Source organism: Sylvia atricapilla, chromosome 25, assembly GCF_009819655.1.
Source record: "Sylvia atricapilla isolate bSylAtr1 chromosome 25, bSylAtr1.pri, whole genome shotgun sequence".
In the NCBI taxonomy this organism is placed as follows: Eukaryota; Metazoa; Chordata; class Aves; order Passeriformes; family Sylviidae; genus Sylvia; species Sylvia atricapilla.
Window position 1 is genome coordinate 6,386,520 of NC_089164.1, and position 18,091 is coordinate 6,404,610.

An 18,091-nucleotide genomic window follows, 5' to 3' on the forward strand; every position below is an offset into this window, starting at 1 on the left:
ATGTTGCAAAATAAAAAATAAGATGAGGACATTTTGTGTAGGGAATCTGCTCTACAGCTGCAAACGGCCCCACGCTGGCACTGGGGCTGAGAACTCATCACACTCGGAGTTTAATAACCGGTAGCTGTGCCCAAGGTCCCTCTGTGTGTTTAATTAGAATCACAGAAGATATTCATTACTTCAGTTTTTGGATCAGAAAATTGTTTGGTTTGGAATGGATCTTAGTTACTGCTTAAGCACTACCCAAAAACAGCAGAGGAAATACCAGCAGACAGGCTGAGAATGGGGAAGGGGAATTTTTCTTTTAGAGATATCATTTATCTTTAAGGGCTTTTAAGGGACTTTCCCTGTTGGTGCTTGCGGAGCAGTAAAACCACCCGGCAAAGCCGAGCAGCTCCGCAGTGCCCCAGCATGGGCAAGACATGGAAACCCCCGGACCTCAGCATCAGGACACTGCTCTTTCTTCCTGCGACGAAGGCAGATGGCAAGCGGCCTCCAGTTGGAGAGCTGGACGAAGCACCTCTCGGTATCTCCTGGAGGGACGATAAATCTCTGCCCCGTGGAGAAACGGCAGCCCGAGGTAAAGCACAACCCGACCGGCGTACCCGAGCGGTCAGAGCTCGCAGCCCACGGCACGGGAATGAAGCACAGTGGAGTCACTACAGCGGGTGGTGGGCTGACTCCTCACCACACTGCAGAGCGAGAGACGCCAAAACCTCTGTACCCTGGAGGGGTCGGGTCAGTGTCATCTCTGACCCCACAGAGGCTGCACTGGGCACCGGTCCTGGGACTGGTGTGGTCCCGGGGAGAAAACGGCTTGGAGGAGGCCGGGAGGCTGGGAGCAGGGTTTGGGCAATGCTGTAGCGCTCGAGAATGGGTGTTCTCTCCCCTGTGATGTAGGGCAAACCTTGGTCCAAGTGTCCACGGCCTGATTCCCACCCTGTGCCCTGTCCCGCCCTGTGTCCCAGCCTAGGCTGGCTCCCCACTAGGATGCCCAGCCCCGTCTGAGGCGATGCTCAGTTCCCTCTATGTCCGGTGCTCTGGGTGTCCCCATGCCCGATTCTCCTGGATGTCCCATACCCGGGATCCTTATAACTCGGGGTGTTCCCAGCTCCCCTATTCCCGCTACCTCCACGACCGTCGTGCCCGCTCGGTCTCAGCTCCCAGTGCCCCCTGTACCCCGGTGCCCGGTGCTCCTGCTTTTCTGCAACCAGGTCCTTCCGCCTCGCCCATTCCCGATGCCCCCAGGAGCTCTGCATTCAGGTTCCTCCCAGAACCTCCGTGCCTGCTGTTCCCGACTTCTCCTCTCCAATGCTCCCAAGGACTCCCACTCCCAGTTCTTCCCTTACCCCATATCCTGTACTCCCGGATCCCCCGTCCCCAGTTCCTCCTGGCATCCTCGGCTCCCTGCTCACCTCATTCCCCATGCTCCCGGGTCTCCTATACCCGTTTTTCCCGGTTTCCTGGGCTACCCCGTGGCCCAGTGCCCAGTTTTCCCGGAGGAAAACCCCGTGCCCGGCCGGTGCCAGGTGTTGCCCGGTTCCCCGCTCCTCCTCCTCTCCGCCCTATGCCGTCCCTCCTCCCCCGGGAAAGCGAAAGCGCGGCGGGCGGAAGCCGCGTTCTCCTCGCCGGGCTGGGCCGGGGCCGCACCGGGACCGTGACGGGACCACTTCCCACCGGGGCCACCATGACTTCCATCGGCAACTTCTTGCGACGGAGCCTGCGGCGCGCCGGCCGCAGAGGTGAGGGGCGGGACGGGCTCCGGGAGGTGTCGGTGCCAGTGCCGGCGTCAGCTTCGGTGTGGGGACAAGTCCGTCCCCGGTGCCGCGGCTGCCGGCGGAGCGGGGCCGTTCCCAGCAGCGCCGGGTGCAACCGACGGCAGCGGCTCGGTTCCTTCAGCCCTGCCCGTTCGCCCCCCACCCCGCGGAACCCGGCTCGGGCTGGCTGCCCCGGGACTCACCGCATCTCTTCTTCCGTTCCCGGGGGGTCAGCCCATCCCGGGGGGTCAGCACATCTCGAGAGCTACACCCCATCTCCCAGGAGCCCACCCCTTCCCAACTGAGCCCAGCCCAGCCCCAGGAGCGGCCCCACAGGTCCCCTGTCTCCACACATCCTCACTGAATAAGGCATCCCAGGGCATGCCGGCGCGTGGCGTTTGGGCACCCGTGGGGGTATCCATGGGGGCACCCACTACGGAGACGGTGCCCCTCAAGACAGTTGGGTCTTGCAGAGCCTTCAGAAGGCGGTGCAGAAATTGGTCGTATGGGATTTGTGATCTTTTCCGAGATACCGAATGGATCATCAGAGTTTTCTGGCTGCCGTATCTCAAGCCAGAGCAAAGCAGGTTGGAGCAGTCTATGGATCTGGGGGGCTTACTGCGCTCGCCTCCCTGTGTGTTTTGTGCTGGTTCTGGCTCCGCATAAGCTTGATGTTCCCAGCTCAGCAGAAGAGGTTTGATAAAGCCAAAGCCATTTCCTCTCCGCTGGGGCAGGTGGGCAGCTGGGCGGCACGGGAAGCTGAGCTCCTCCGCAAACCAGGTCGGGAAACTCTGGCTCACCAGAGGTCGGGAGTTTTCTAGGAGGAAAGAAACTGGTTGTGCCACAGGCAGAGTGGGGTTGAGCGCAGCCCTCGGCGATAAGAAAAGCCCGCGGCAGCCTTTGCCCTCTCCGTGCCCGGTGGATGGAAGGGTGAAGATCCACGTCACCGGCAGCCACTTTCCGTCCGGGAGTTGTGAGAGCCCCCCTGGCCACCCGCCTCCCTCCTCTCCTCGCAGGGGATGCTCCCACTGCTGGGGGGCCGGGGCTGCTCCCCGAATCATCCCGACACAGGCTATAGGAGAGTCATTGGCTCTTGTGACTCTGCCTTATGTTCCTGGGAGACCAGGCACTGTGAATCCTGCCAGTTTGGGGCAGCGCTGAGATCTCTGACGCTACGTTCAGCCTACCTGACAGTTCACTCCATACATCCCTGGAGCTCATCTTCCAGCCCAGGGATGGGGATTTGTAGTCTTGGAGGGATTTAGGTTCTGCCAGTGAGGGCATTTGCAGCCAGACCTGGCATTGCTGGGGGATTCACAGCTCCCTGTGTGAGAGGCAAAGCCGTAGCCTGGCATGGCCGTGTTCTCCAGAACAGCAGGTTTGACTTGTTTGCTTGTAAACCCCATGGAAAAAATGCAAATCTAGTCCTTGCTGGAGAGCACATCTGGTGTTCTCTGAAATGCAGAGTGGAACTGGATAGGCAGGATTTCACTGCACTTTCATCTTGCCCTGGTGATGGGAAAACAACCAGTGCCGGTGTCCAACGTGGACGGGACACACAGCCACCCTCCCATGGCCCAGCCTTGTTCCCCGGGGTCCCCCCAAGAACAACCTCCTGCCTGAGTCCGAGGTGGGACTAGACCAAAGCCATTGCTGAAGCATCCTAAGGAAGAGCAGGAGAAGCAATGCACATCTTTGTCAACCTTTTCCCTGGCCTGGAGCACCTCATTGGGCAGGTCCAGGATGATCCCCAATGAGAGTAAACCAGAGTTATCCTCAGACAGGTCTCATCCTTCATCTGCTGCAAAAGGACCTCTTTGGGATGATTTTTGCCTTGCCAAAGAGGAAGGACTTTGCATGTGTAGGTGGGGCAGCCCCAAGGTGCATGAAGGGGTGGCTTTGAGCATCTCCCCACCCCGAGCTGGGAAAGGTATTTCTGGTCACTGGGAAGGAACATCCTGTGATGGGACCATGAGTGTTACCTCCTCCTATGAGCCTTCTGTTCTCATCAGCTCCCAGTGACCTGGAACAAAGGCTGGAGAGGTGTTTCCAGACTAAAGGAGGCAGCTCGGGAGCTGAAGGGATATGTGGACAGGGTGTCCAGCAGCGCTGCTTTTCAAGAAGAATGCCGTACTTGGAGAAGGATAATAGGAGTACCTGATCATGGCCATGCCTTGCCCTAACCAGCTGTGGCACAACCAGAAGAGCCCAGGAACAAACTCTGGGATCTGGGGACAAACTGCAAGGGCCAGTAATGTCATCCAGCCACGTATTTATTTTTTTGCTATTCCCAAAAGAACAGCTCAACTTTTCTGCTTCAGCTGCCCACCATAATCAGAGATGGGACAGTTTCTGTGTCAAGAAAAAGGTGTAAATGGAAGCACAAGTGGCTTCTGGAAGAGTGAAGAGCTGTAGCATGGCCTGGCTGCAGTCTCTGTACAGTATTTAATTCCTCTTCTTTCCAGCCCTCAGATCTCACTGTCCCACTGTGGTCATCCCAGGGCCCTTTGAGATGCTGGATGGGGCTCTTTTCCGTCCTGTTCCTGGTTGTTCAGGGTGTGACAGCTGATGCTTCCCAGCTGCCCTCCTCAACCAGCCCAACAAGAACAGGGGTGTAATCTCCAGGAACTGCTTTGCTTTGAGAGCTGTGGTTTAGGGAAAACCCTCAAGCAGCTCATTTGCAATCAGCAGTTCCCAGGACATCTGGCTGAGAGAGGTTGGGATTTATCTGACTGGAGCTTTAGGAGGTGCTCAAACAATGTCTGGGCTGGTTTTTTGCTGTTTACTTCCCCTAAGGGAATAAAATTAACTGCTATAAACACATTCCCACACATCCCTGAAGATGTTTAGTGCAGACCCCATCTGCACTCCCTCATTCCATGTGCCTGCTTTGCTCTGGGCATCCTTCCGCCCTCCCTGGGCTGGGGCAGAGGAAGGCTGGAGGGTGTCTTAGGGTTTTCCCTGAAAGACTCATAAAAGCCATTTCTCTTTCCTTTTCATGTCCCCAGCTGTTCAATTTTGGGGACCAAAAGTCCTGGGCACCAGGACCTGGTTCCTTCCAGCCACTTTAGCCACTTTAGCCACTTTAGTGCTTGTCCACATGTAACTCTGCAACTCCTTCCTTGCCCTTAGGACACTTCACACCTTTCATTGCACTCTGATCTGATTTTTGGGGGGAATCTTTTCGGCTTCAGAAGGAAAAGATGGAGCCTCTGCTGCAGAAAACACTCCCCCACGGGTACCACAGGGGAAGATGGGGGAGCAGAGCTCAGCCTTCTACTCTGCTGGACAGTTCTTCTTTGAGTACCTGGTGGTGGTGTCACTGAAGAAGATGCCAGATGGACATTATGAACCCAAGATAACCTACCAGTTCCCAAAGGTATTTAGTCCTCTGTTTCTGATAAGATTAGTTTTCCACATTTAGAGGAGAAAGGGATGTTGTTCCTTCCCCATCATTAAAGCCATGGAAGGAGAAGAAAAAGTGCCCCATGCCCTTGAGTCACAGCGCCAGACCCCAGAGCTTTGCCTGCCCTGGGTCGGGGTTGCTAGGACCATCTGTCCTTCTCCATGATCCCAGCCCAGGGCCACAAACCCCAGGAGGAAACTCCCAGGGGTTGTCGCTGGCCTCCTGTCCCAAAAAGGGAGATGACAGTGGGGAAATCACACTTCAGGGAGGTGGCATAGGAAGAGATCCTAGTTGGCAGAGGGTCTCTCTGCTTTGCCTCACTGTCCACGGGGTGAGAGTGAAAATTCTGATTTTTGGAAAGTGCTTGTCCAGACGTGTGCAGGCCCCTTCTGCATCATTCAGAGCCGGGGGTTGCTTAGGGACATACCTCATTCCACTGAATCCCACCCCATTCCTGGTGACGATGGAGACCCTCCATTTCCCTGACTCTTAGTGTCACTTCCTTCCAGCGCGAGAACTTGCTGAAGGGCCAGAAGGAGGAGGAAGAACGTCTCCTCCAAGCCATCCCGCTCTTCTGCTTCCCTGATGGCAACAACTGGGTGCCTGTCACTGAGTTCACCAGGTACCTGCCCCATTGCAGGGTCTGGGCTGGGGCACCCACCCCTGTTGGGACTCCTGAGGGCTGGAAGGACCAGCCCAGCCCAGCCTAGTCCATCATAGCTCATCCCAGCCCCACGTTTTCTGTCCTTGCAGCGAAACCTTTTCTTTTGTCCTGACCAACGTGGATGGCAGCAGGAAGATCGGCTACTGCAGGCGGCTGCTGGTGAGCCCACCCCACCTCACACCCATCAGGGATGTCCCCCCCTCCCCACGGTGGGACATGTCACCTCCTGCCATGCCCGGAGTTCAGCTCTTGGGGATGTCTTAGAAAGCCACTGGCCTTGACCAAAGTGATGACAAGCAGTAAGAGGGTACCCAAAGCAGGTTTTCAAAGCTCTCTGCTGAGGCATCACTCAGATGTTGGATGGGGGAAACAATGAGTGTTCACAAAGCCTGTGGATGTGGCACTTGGAGACATGATTTAGGGGTGAATGTGATGGTGCTGGGCGGACTTTTGGACTTTGAGATCTTGGAGGGCTTTTCCAAACCTAATGGTTCTGTGATTCCCCACTGGCTTCCACAGCTTCCCTGGCTCCTTTCCCTTGTCTGCAGTGGCAGGATGGCTGCAAATCCCACTTGGGATCAGGATGGGGATGTCAATGCAGCCATCCAGGTGCCAAGGAGCTGGGACCTCTCACCCCATCCCCAAAATCCTGTTGTAGCAGGAGTCAGAATTAACCCCAGGCATGGTGGGGCAGGATGTCTTGGAGAATGTGTGTCTCGGTGTGAGGAGAGTTTGGAAATATGCCAACGGACTTTGCACCAAAATAATTAACAGCTTAGGCACTCAAATCACCTTCTCTGAGTACCCTCTGCTTTTCCAACATCAACTGCATCCTTGGCCATGGCCCTAGCTTTTAAAATCTCCCAGAGAGTGGCTGGGAGTTTGAGGGGAGCAAATGGGGATCCCTTTGGAGAGCATGGAGCAGCTGCAGGGGGCTGGGAGTTGCTCAAATCCTTTTCCCACACTCTTCCAGCCATCCGGGCGTGGTGTCCGGCTCCCTGAGGTTTTCTGCATCATCAGCTGCCTGGGCTGCTTTGGGCTCTTCTCCAAGGTAGGGATCTGGTCGCTCTGGCTCAGTAGTGGTCCTGACGACTTCTCCTTTTCCTGCTGCGGATTCCCAGCTCACATCTTTCTCACCCAGATCCTGGACGAGGTGGAGAAGAGGCGTCAGATCTCCATGGCAGTGATCTACCCCTTCATGCAGGGCCTTCGGGAATCACCCTTCCCAGCTCCAGGGAAAACTGTCACCATCAAAAGTTTCATCCCTGAGTCGGGCACAGAGGTTGGTGCAGGGCTCGGGGGCACCTCCAGGACTGCTGCAACATGAGGAGCCCAGGCTACATCTGGGAGCATCCTCCACACCTGCAGCACCCAGGGGTGCTCACCATAGCAGGGCAGGGTGGGTCAGGCTGCCAGGGGTCTCATCCCTTGGGAATATGGGTGTTATCTCTCTCCTGATCCAGGAGAGCAGTGAGGATGAAGATGGAGCCTATCCCCTGGGGATGCTGCTCCATCTTTGCATCCTCTACAGCTCCCCCAACCTGAAGCTGAAACTGCCACACAAAAACTCTCCCCACACCATGTCAGGACTTGCCTGGCCCTGATGCCAGAGCGGGATGTTGTGCCAGGGGCTGGGAGTAGGGTGTCATGCCAGGGGCCGGGAGGGGCATGTTGTGCCAGGGGCTGTGACCTCTTCCTGCTCCTGAGCCAGCATGAGCTCCACCAGCAGGTTGGGGAGCATAGTGGTGTCAGGGCTGTTGTGAGCTGCAAATTTCTTCCCAAAAGAGGTGGTCAGGCACTGGCTCAGCCTGTCCAGCCCAGTGGTGGAATCACCATCCCTAGAAGTATTCAAAAACCGTGAATGTGGCAGTTGGGGATAGAGCTTAGTGGTGAATATGGAGTTGATGATCTTAGAAGGCTTTTCCAACCCTGATCATTCCATGATTCCATGTTTATACTCTTATCCATACCATTCTACTTAGCTCCCAGCCCTGATTTCTGCCTGGTTTAGCTGCCTAGGTGGGTGCAGGTGTGTGATAAGCCCAGTTTTTTTCCTGTGGAGAAAAGATCTGATGCAGACATGGATGAGAAGATCCCGTTGTGCCCACACAGCTCAGACTCGCACGGGCACAGCCTTTTAATTCGCTTTTTCTTTCTCTTGTGGCAAAGCCAAGCTGGAAAAATGGGGAAGATCCACTCTGGCACTGGGCAAAATATCCTCAATGCTGAGCATCCCAGGGATGTGCCCTGCCAGGGAAGGCCTGAGAGCAGGATCCCTCCTCTCTAGAGCAGTTTAGCAGCAGGCGATCTAAGTGATTTCTTCATCCAGGGAGCTTGTGCAAGACTTTGCAGGTTGCTCAATGCTCTGTCCCAGGGCCATGGTTGGGAACATGGCCTGGGCTGCCAGAGGGAGGAGGAATGAGGATGTTCTTCGAAAGAGCTGCACTCTGGGGCTCCAGGCAGGGACTGGAGCAAGTCAAGGAGATCACTGAGACTAGGAAAGGAGGAGAAATAAATCCTGGGTACTGCATAGTCTGAGAGCCGAGGATGGGGCAGGATTTGTGCTGGAAATGGACTCTGGAGCCCAGCCAAGCCTGATGCTGCTTGCTGAGAAGATGCTGCTTTAGTGGAAAAGCACATGGAGAAGGAGAGTTTCCTCCTGAGGCATGGGGAGAGGGACCAGGACTGTGTCATGAGATACACAGTCTTGTTAACCCTTCAGTACTTACTGTGTCCAGCTGCCATGGGGATTGATGGGATTGGGAGACTTGTGGGCAAAGGCAGCTGAGTAGCCAGCCCACCTGCAAATATCTATTAAATCCCTCACTTTTGCAACATCTTAGCCAGGAATTGCCAAGCTGACCCTGCCATAGGGGCTTTAGAGGAAGGTTTTGTGGAATTTCTAGAAGTCATGCCCTCCCCATTCCTCCCTTTCCTGGCAGCTCACAGATGACCTGTCCGACACTGAGATGGGACATGTCACTGCCACCCCCTCCCAGCGACTTGGGAGCACTGGAGAAAAGAGGCATTTGGGTTAAATTCCAGTGCCCAAATAAAGATCCCCACAATGCACATTACTGATGGCATCTCTGAGCTCTCAGCACTGCACAGGCTGTGTCTCCTGGCAGGATGAAATGGGGTTTGTCCCTTGCACATGGACACAGTGCAGATGCTGCAAACTCTGGGTCATTAACTGCTTCCAAATCACCTTCTCAGGGAGCCAGGGCAGGATGGGGGGAGTGTTGCCCCTCCTAAGCTGAGGTTCCATGGCTCTTCCTTGGCAGCTCATCGAGCTCACACGGCCTGTAGATGCCCACCTGGAGCACGTGGAGTTCCAGGCTCTGCTCCAGCGACTCAGCCCTCACCTCATCCTGCACATCTTCGCCTCTGCCATGTTGGAGCGACGGCTCATTTTCCTGGCTGAGGAGCTGAGGTGAGTCCTGTTCTCTTTATTATAAAAATATCCATAAAAATGCCCCTGAAGTGGCACAGGACAAAGCAGAGGTGGGATGTTCCCTCCTCCCTGCCATGATATCACCTCTGGCTGCCTGTCCTACAGTGTCCTGTCTCAGTGTATCCATGCCGTGGCTGCTCTCCTGTACCCCTTCACCTGGGCTCACACCTACATCCCCGTGGTCCCCGAGTGCCTTCTGGACACTGTGTGCTGCCCCACACCCTTCATGGTTGGCATCCAGATGCGGCACCTGGAACGGGTCCTGGAGCAGCCAATGGAGGAGGTATTTCATCCAGAGGGGGAAGGCAGGTGCATTGGTTAATCTGTGTCCCCAAGTTTGGCTTGGCCCTGGGGCTAGAGGCTCTGATTGTGCCCTTTTCCCATCCAGGGAGGCTGGAAGTTAGGGTGTCCTCCATGTCCCCTCCTGTTGGCACCTGGGGCAATATGTCCACACTCCTGTGGGAGCTGCCCTGCCTCCTGCAGCTCCAGGAGCTGCTTTTGGGGTCATCCCAGTCTTGAAGCAGAGTAAAGCTGTGCAGGGACAAGCCACCAACCCCAAAAACTGCGGCAAAAACTGCCCTGGTTCCCCTGCCCAGGTCCCTCCTGCAGAGAGGGGCTGATCCCTCTCCTGTCACCCTCACAGGCTGGTAACACACCAGTCCCAAACAGGTGGGAGGAAGGCCAGATGCCTTTGCAGGGCTAAACCTGGTCACTCCCTGCTCTCTTTCAGGCTCTGATAGTTGATCTCTGTGAAGGGAAGATCATCCGGGCGGTAGGTCCTCCCTGTGTGGGTGTGGGGCTGGGGGTGGCCTGGATAACCCCAGGAACGACCTTTTCTCCTTGGGTGTCAGCTAGCTGGCAGCTTCCACATTTTTAAATGGCTTCAAACTTCCAGAGGGAAGGGTTAGATGGGATTTTGGAAGGAGTTCTTCCCTGTGGGGGTGGTGAAGCCCTGGCACAGGTTGCCCACAGAAGCTGTGGCTGCCCGTGGATCCCTGCAAGTGTTCAAGGCCACGTTGGACAGAGCTTGGAGCAATGTGGTCTGATGTCTCTGTCCATAGCAGGGGGTGGAATGAGATGAGCTTTAATATCCCTTCTAACCCAAACCCATCTGGGATTTTGTGGTTCTATGATTTTGGGGGCACAACCATCTCAGTGGCACCCTCCCAGGGGGAACATCCCATGTGGGGATGTCTACAGCCACTGCACCTGGCTTTTCAGCCAGAACAGCAGGGTCCATGCACTGGATATCCCACACCCACATCTCTGCAGGACATTGTGATGATGATTTATTAATGAGTTTTAAAAGCCCCACTGATGGGCTGCACTGATGATGCCCTGAGCCAGATTTCCTCTGGTGCTTCCCATTGCCTTCCAGGTGGGTGATGAGGAGGAGATCCTGCCCAGAAAGCTGCAGAATGAGATGCTGATATCTCTGAACAGGCACAACAACAACAACAACGTGCATAGTAAGGATGTCTGTCATGGTAAAACAGCCCTGATCCTCCTTCTCCATGCTTAGACTTCAGCCAAGGGATTTTCCTAAAGTCACCTGGTCTGGGATATTTCTCCCCTTTTGCAGGGGTAATCCCTTGGCTTCTCCTCTGTCCTTTGAAACATGAGAGCAGGAACAGATAATTCTGCTGGAAAAATGGATTTTTTGTTAATATTTAGAACATAAAGATGCTGCCACCCTGGAAGGCAACACCTCGGAAAGCCAGGGATCCCACAGCAAAATTAGTCTGATCTTTGATTAGTGACAGAGGAAGGCTCTAAGCAAGTAATTCCTTGGGATGCAAACATAGACCAAGTCAAAATTAGCCATCAGTTCAGAGGTCCCATGCCTACCTCTTGTCTCATCCATCTCCCCTTCTAGCCTTGGAGCAGGTGAACGCCCTAGTGTCAGAAGCCTTTGTGCACTTCTTTGTGCGGCTGGTCGGGCACTATGCCTCACACATCAAGTGGGGCAGGAGCGGCTCGGGCAGCTTCCAGGAGCGAGCCTTCTGCAAGGCCATCACCTCCAAGAGCTGCCGCAGATTCGTGAAAAAGTTTGTGAAGACCAACATGTTTTCCCTATTTATTGAGGAAGCAGAGAAGAGCAGGATCCCACAGGAAGGTAATGGTCCCATTTCTCGTCCCCTCCCCTGTTGGGTGAACTCTGTGGAACCCTGGGCTGGTTGGTTTAGGGACAGAGTCAGCGTGTGTGGTGAGGGATGGGATGCAGCCCAAGCTGAGGATGCTGAGGGCACTGAGCAGATCCTGTTTGCTCTCAATGGCCTCATTTCTCCATCCTTGTCAAGAAAAAAAAAAAAAAAATCTTCATTTGTGACTCCCCATCCCTGGAAGTGTCCAAAGCCAGGTTGGATGGGGCTTGGAGCAAACTGGTCTAGTGGTCTAGTGGAAGGTGTTACTCCCCAGGACAGAGTTTGGAACTGGATGAGCTTTAACATCCCTTCCAAGCCAAACCAGTGTTGGATTCTGGATGCTATGATTTTTAGATCTTGTCACTCTCCTGGAGCTGTGGCCTGCTCACTGGGAGCTCCGTGTTGAGGCAAACAAACGGCAGCAGCACAAACATTTGGCTTGAGCACAGCAGCAGCTGCCAAGAGCCTGACTCAGCTCAGCTCCAGCTCTGTGGCAGCAGGAATGATCCTTCCCTTTTCCTGGGGATTTAGAGAGCACAAGGCAGAGCTGAGCCTCCTCCCAGCCTGGGATGAGGACAAATGAGCAGTGGAGGTGGAGGAAACCATCCAAAAACTGTATTGCTGGATGGAGACATCCTGGGCTGGGAGCTGCCACCCCGGGGGAATCCTGCTGGCACTGCCTCAGGTGCTGCTTCTCTTCTCTACCCTTTTATGTGAGACCTTATAAGACAAACCTGGGGAGGAAGAGAGGAATGGCACAATCCCTGTCTTTCTCATTGTATTCCCAGTCTGCATCACTATTCCGGCTTTTTGCTGGGTCTGCTGCTTTCTCCCTTCCTTGCTAGCGGGAGACACAAAACTGAACAGGAGTGAACACACAGGTTAAAACCTCTGCCTAACCCAGCATAATAAAGCCTATTTTGGGTGACAGGGATGGGTGGCATTGCAACCACCCCCATTTCACAGACTTATATAATCCCAGAATTCAAAAAAATTAGGTTGGAGGGACCTTTAAAGGGCATCTTGTTCCACGCCCTGCCATGGGCAGGGACACCTTCCACTATCCCACGTTGCTCCAAGCCCCATCCAACCCACCTTGTACACTTCATTTTCACATTTCTCCTGGTCCTTTCTGGATGCAGATGTCCATAACCCAGGAAAGTTTGGGACAAAAACACTTCCAAGGATTCAGGCTGTGCAGCCCTGTATCCCCCATTCCAGCACCGCACCCATGACCTTTTCTCTTCCACAGCGTATTTCCAGCAGAAAATAATAGAGTACCATGAACAGAAGAAGCACCAAAGGGACTCTTGAATTCCAGCCTGAGAGCAGAGCAGCAGGACTCGGATTGACACATCCCTGCCAGCAGCACCACACTGGACTCTGTTCCTGCCCACCTGGAACTCCTGAGCTCCCTCGGCAGCACTGAGCACCAGTCCTACCCTTTCTTCCTCAGGGCATCATTACACTGGAAAACTCTTTGCACAGAACTAGCACCAGGCTGGGATTTCTTTCCCAATCGTGGTTGCTCCAGGGACAGACTGTGACCCCCAGTGCTTGGCCCTGCACAGACCTTTTCCCCCCAGCACCTCACACAGAGGAAGGGCAGCCAGGGCTGGCTGCAGCACAACAGGGGTTTAGAGTAATTATTAGAATGGGGGAAAAACAAAGGATGAGTAGGAAATAGTGTTGCTTCAGATTAAAACTAAACAGGAGTTTGCAAATAAGGAACATCCCATTGCACAGTTCCTGAGGTTTTGTTATTAAGAACTGTTTTATATGTTTTTATTGTGCCATTGTTAAACACGAGCAGGAGCAGGTGGGGGGAGGTGTGGGGGGGGTTAGAGTTTTCCTCTCTTGCAGCTGCCGCATCACTGGTGCCACATAGAGCCAAGTTTGTCTTTCTAAGGAAACAAAAATATTTCCAGCAGGTTATTTATTTGTGCTGGAGCAAAATGTGAAGGCCACATGGCTGTGGGGTGTCAAGGGGAAAACAGCTGATCAACAGCTTTGAGGAGGGAGGTAGGATTTGTTCCATCCCAGAGTAAAAAATGTGTCATCCTCCTTGGGTCTGGTGTTGGTGCCAACGTCCCTTAAAAACTCACAATTTCTCTCTGAAATGTGATGCCAGCAGCAGATTAAAGCTAAATTATGTTTCTCTTCCTTTCTGAATACACTCAAACAGGAAATAAATATTGCAGCAGGGAAGCTGGGCTGCGGCTGCAGATCTGACTGGTTCCACCCACTGAAACCCAAGCCAGGTACTTCTCCCATGAAAGGCTCCAGTGAAGGCAGAGCTTCATTCTCCTCTCTGAGATGTTACAGCCAGGCTGTTGCATTGCTTGGTACCCACCAGGCATCAAAATATCCAGGAATCAAGGAATCTTAGAGTGGTTTGGGATGGAAAGGATGTTCATGATCACCCAATTCAATCCCCTGCCATGGGCAAGGACACTTTCCACTTGCCCAGGTTGCTCCAAGCCGTGTCCAGCCTAGCATTGGACACTCCCAGGGATCCAGGGGCAGCCACAGCTTCTCTGGTGTGCCAGAGAAGGGAACACAGGGAACAATTTCTCCCCAATATCTCGTCTAACCCTGCCCTCTGGCAGTGGGAAGCCATTCCCCCTTGTCCTGTCACTCCAGGCCCTTTTCCACCGTCTCTCTCCATCTTTCTTGTGCTTCCTTCAGGTACTGAAAGCACACAGTTAGGTCACCCCAAAGCTTCTCCAGACTGAACAACACCAATTCTCAGCCTTTCCTCACAGAATAGCTGCTCCATCCCTCTGTCCACCTTGATGCCTCCCCCCGTGGTTCCAAATCCAGTTTAACACAACTTTTGCAGCAGTGCTGGAAGCCCCAGTGGGGGATTTTGTGCAAGCACTTAAATCCACCAGACTGCCAGTCAGCTTTTACTCTCAGAGCTGGGCAACATCCACCCAAACAAGAGAGATAAAAGACATTTAATTTTGAACCCTTCATCCAGTCAGGCACAAATGTGACTGAAACACAGCTGGACATAGGACACAAACAGCAGTCAAAGTCTCCAGCCCGGCTGAAAGAAAATAGTTGATTTGTCGTTCAGCCCCCACGTGTCTGGAGGGGGAACAGGAATTATTTGTTAGGAAAACGGGATTTTTGGCACTGGGGTGTCTTCTCCACAAGTTCCCCCTCATGGGTAGAGAGAGTGCAGGGTTAACTACAGGAAATTAAAGGTCAGTGGTTTTTTTTCCGGCTTTCCTTTTTTTTTAATTTATTTTTCAAAGTTCAACTGACAGCAGAAAATGGTGTGGAAAATCAAGGGCACCTATCAGATGCCAAACCTTTTGGTTGTGAAGCCAAACACCATCTCATTGAGAAACTGGGAAGTGGTTGTCATTTTGGGAGTAGTTCTTTTGGAAACAATTAGAAATCCTCCCAGAGAAAAAACTCCTCCTGGAGAAAAAAACTGACAGAAAATTATTTCTCAGCTGCTGAAAACCAGTACACAAAAACGCATCCTTAAATCAAAAAATATATAATTTTTCAAATGCAGTCTGTTCTCCAGCTGCCAGGCTAGGGTGAACTTCAGCTTCAAAAGAGTTGGAGCTGCCTTAGAATCATAAAATCCCAGAATGATTTGAGTTGAAAGGGATGTTAATGATCACCCAGTCCCACCCCCTGCCATGGAAGGGACACCTTCCACTATCCCAGGTCTCTGGCCTTGGACACTACCAGAGATGGGGCAGCCACAGCTTCTCTGGGCACCGTGTGCCAGGGCCTCACCACTCTCACAGGGAAGAGTTTCTTCCTAACATCCTATCTAAAATTCCCCTATTTTAATTTAAATCCATTCCTCCTTGTCCTATCACTGTTTCCTTGTGCAAAAAGTCCCTCTCCTTTTTTTTACAGGTATTTGTTAAGTTCTGGCTTTAATACCCTCCCTTTAATGCCAAAGGGTGGACAGACTCTCTGCTGGGGACACACTGGCAAGGCTCAGCTGGGCCTGCTGGGAGCAGGGACACCGAGGCTGGGTCACATTGCAGCACATCAGCATAACTTGCAGCATATTTTTAAATCCTTCCTGCTCAAGATTTGCCCAACACTTGATCCAAGCCTACAACAGTAAATAAAACAGCACTAAGAAATATTTCCCTGAATTGGAAAGGGCTCCTTTATTCTGCTAAATTGTTAACATAGTTCCCAGCAAAGCACTGGCCAATTCACACTATCCAAAAAACTTGGGGCCCAGCCAGCAGGCAGCTCAGTCCCCACTGCTGATTTGGGACTCAATCCCTGCTATGCAGCTGCTCTGGGGAAGACAATTTCATGCTCTGGCATGTGTCACTCTCTACCAGCAGCTTCAGTGCCAGCAAACAGTCGTGGGAGGCTTCACCTGCCAGAGCCAGCACAGGGGTGACAGCCCAGTGCTTCCCACCATGCCAGGGCAGGAAGAGCCCCTGCTCCCACCCCACTCCCAGGCCACATGGCCATAACCTCTGAACTGCTGTAGTCCTCACCCTCTGGAAATCATTAAACTCCTCTGCAGCTCCACTCCATGCTCACAGCTAGGTCACAGCAGCACTGGAGGTACCTGGGCCAAGCTGAGTAGGATGGCAACAGGAGGAAAATAGTGCTTTGAAACAAAGCTGACACTTTGATGACACAGAAAGAGGCCCTGAGGTGTTCTGACCTGCCTCTTTCCTGTGAAAAACCCCTTATCAGAGCAAGGGAACTCCTTCAGCACTTCTTAAAGAGCCAACACAGCACCCAGTGGAAATTTCCAGCTTCTCTTTACAAACTGAGAGGAAAACCTGCAGAGCAGGACTGTATTTTTTTAGCAGGGCGTGTTTTCAGTCCCAGGTGCTGGTGCTGCAGAAGCTCTTTCTCCTGAGCATCTTCTCAACACAAGAGAAAGTGAAAGGGCTCATCACGAGATCAGGCCAAGCCCACAAATCCCCTGTCACCCTTCTCAACCCCACAGGCACATCTGACGTGACCCACGGCCACAAACAAGGCAGGTGGAAAGGTCATTTATTCCATTATCTGTCACCATACCCAGAGCCATAGCAGCACTTTAGAGGGCTTGGATTGCCAGTAGTGACTGTTCCCTGATAACACTGAAACTACATCAGCACAGAAATGGAATTTTTTCTTGGCTGGGGGCATCCAAACTTCCAGGGAGTGAAAAGCTTAGAAAAAGGTGTCCTGAACAGCAACAGGCTTTAGTTTTGCACATGGAAGTGTGGTCCTGCACTTTTAAAGGCTTTGGTTCTTCTCCAGTCTCAAGTATTAGTAACAAACTGTTTGGAGCAGCCTAATCTTAAACCCGTACGACTGAGAGCAGGAATCTCCTTGTTTACATGGGTAAGTGGGCATGGAGGTGTTTGGTCAAAGGTTGGACTTGATGAACCACCAGACTGATTCTGATTCGAGGAAACCACTCACACTCCAGGGAGGGACTTTCCAAGTAACAGTTCTGCACCCACTTCATGCTGATGAAAGGAAACACGTGGTTTGTAAAGGGCACATTCAAACACTTCCAGGCTTTGCCCTTGCAGACTTTTACCTGCTCCCCTTGAAAAACAGTAGCAGAGGCTACATTGTCCAGGTCAACTCTTTCCCCAGCTCACTGCAATTAAAACTCAATTAGTGAGTTCCCTGAATTCCACTGGTATCTAAAAATGTCATTCTAGAGCTGTCACCTCATACATGGAGATGTTCCCAGCACCAAGGCACTTGGGAGCTCCAGAACACTTGGGAGCTGCCTCAGGTGTATCAGGATGCAGGAATCAAACCCCCTAACTCTGGCTCCAGCCTGGCAGGGACCCTGAGGGGACCCCTGACACAGGGCCAAGTCGCAAAAGAACCCTCAGCTGCATTTGCCATAAAACTGCTGCTCACAAGATTCAAACTGGGAGTGCAAGGGTGGAGTGGGGAAGCCTTACATCCTCATCCTGAGAATGTTCCTGATTCCCCCAGTGCCCCCAGGCTGATACATGACCTCTGGCTCACTCGCTGACATGGTGCCACTGCAAAGGAAGGAACCAAGACTCTTCCAAGCACAGCAGGCACAAGACTGGGCACTTCCCGGTGCCAAGACTGAGCCGAAGGACTTGGCACCTCTGCTCCACTTCCCAGCAGGGCCAGTCTGGTCTCTCCCCACAAACACTGCAACCATTAAACCAGAGCCACGTTCTTCCATGTCCCCTCCAGTCCTGTCCCTGCCAGGACACAAGCAACCCCAATCCCTCAGTCCATGGCAGCTGGACACCGAGTACTGAGGGAGAGAACAAAGATTTCAAACTTCTCCAGACAGTGCAGAAACTGAGTTTTCTCTCCGCTTCCTGAGCACATTTTCTAATCACTGGGGTATCACAGTGCATCAGCACTTCCAGGTGCTGAAGGAGATTTTGATTTGTTGTTACTGAGGTGAAGTTTTTTTGGTTCATTTTTTTTCTGGCCATGAGCTGTGTTTAATTCCTTCAGAGCCATGTTATTGTCCACAGGCACTGCCTTGGCCTGGGCTCCCAACAGAGAGAATTTCTCTCTCACCTTCAGAGAGATGCTCCATGGTTAGAAGGCTGGGATTTCAGACATGGAATCCCAGCATTCCAGCTCTATCCCCAGCAGCTTCCCCACAGCCAAGGCAGATCCTGCTCAGAGACACTCCCTGCTAAGTACTTCAGC

The 18,091-nt window shown here is 53.0% G+C and overlaps 2 protein-coding genes across 3 annotated transcripts in view; both read left to right on the top strand.

The window, feature by feature from the left end:
- Nucleotides 1–18,091, top strand: part of UBE2T (ubiquitin conjugating enzyme E2 T) — a 176,915-nt gene that overhangs the window by 51,436 nt on the left and 107,388 nt on the right. The window lies entirely within an intron of this gene.
- DENND2D (DENN domain containing 2D) lies at nt 614–13,588 on the top strand. 2 transcript variants are annotated; one of them, XM_066335818.1, is made up of 12 exons: nt 614–695; nt 4,949–5,136; nt 5,673–5,785; nt 5,917–5,986; nt 6,801–6,878; nt 6,969–7,109; nt 9,112–9,260; nt 9,387–9,564; nt 10,012–10,053; nt 10,660–10,750; nt 11,158–11,397; nt 12,678–13,588. In XM_066335818.1, the coding sequence occupies exons 1-12, from the start codon at nt 641–643 to the stop codon at nt 12,737–12,739; spliced, it is 1,407 nt and encodes a 468-aa protein (XP_066191915.1). In that variant the 5' UTR covers nt 614–640; the 3' UTR covers nt 12,740–13,588. The 2 variants fall into 2 exon arrangements, with proteins under 2 accessions (XP_066191915.1, XP_066191914.1); XM_066335817.1 differs by lacking the exon at nt 614–695 and adding an exon at nt 1,646–1,742 and having other exon boundaries at nt 4,952–5,136.

What these genes read in the sequence shown, in the direction of transcription:
- DENND2D (XM_066335818.1), top strand. Translation starts at nt 641, where the DNA reads ATGAAGCACAGTGGAGTCACTACAGCGGGTGGTGGGCTGACTCCTCAC. An exon ending in GCTGACTCCTCACCACACTG is followed by an intron (nt 696 to 4,948) that starts CAGAGCGAGAGA and finishes TCTTTTCGGCTT; the next exon opens with CAGAAGGAAAAGATGGAGCC. An exon ending in TAACCTACCAGTTCCCAAAG is followed by an intron (nt 5,137 to 5,672) that starts GTATTTAGTCCT and finishes ACTTCCTTCCAG; the next exon opens with CGCGAGAACTTGCTGAAGGG.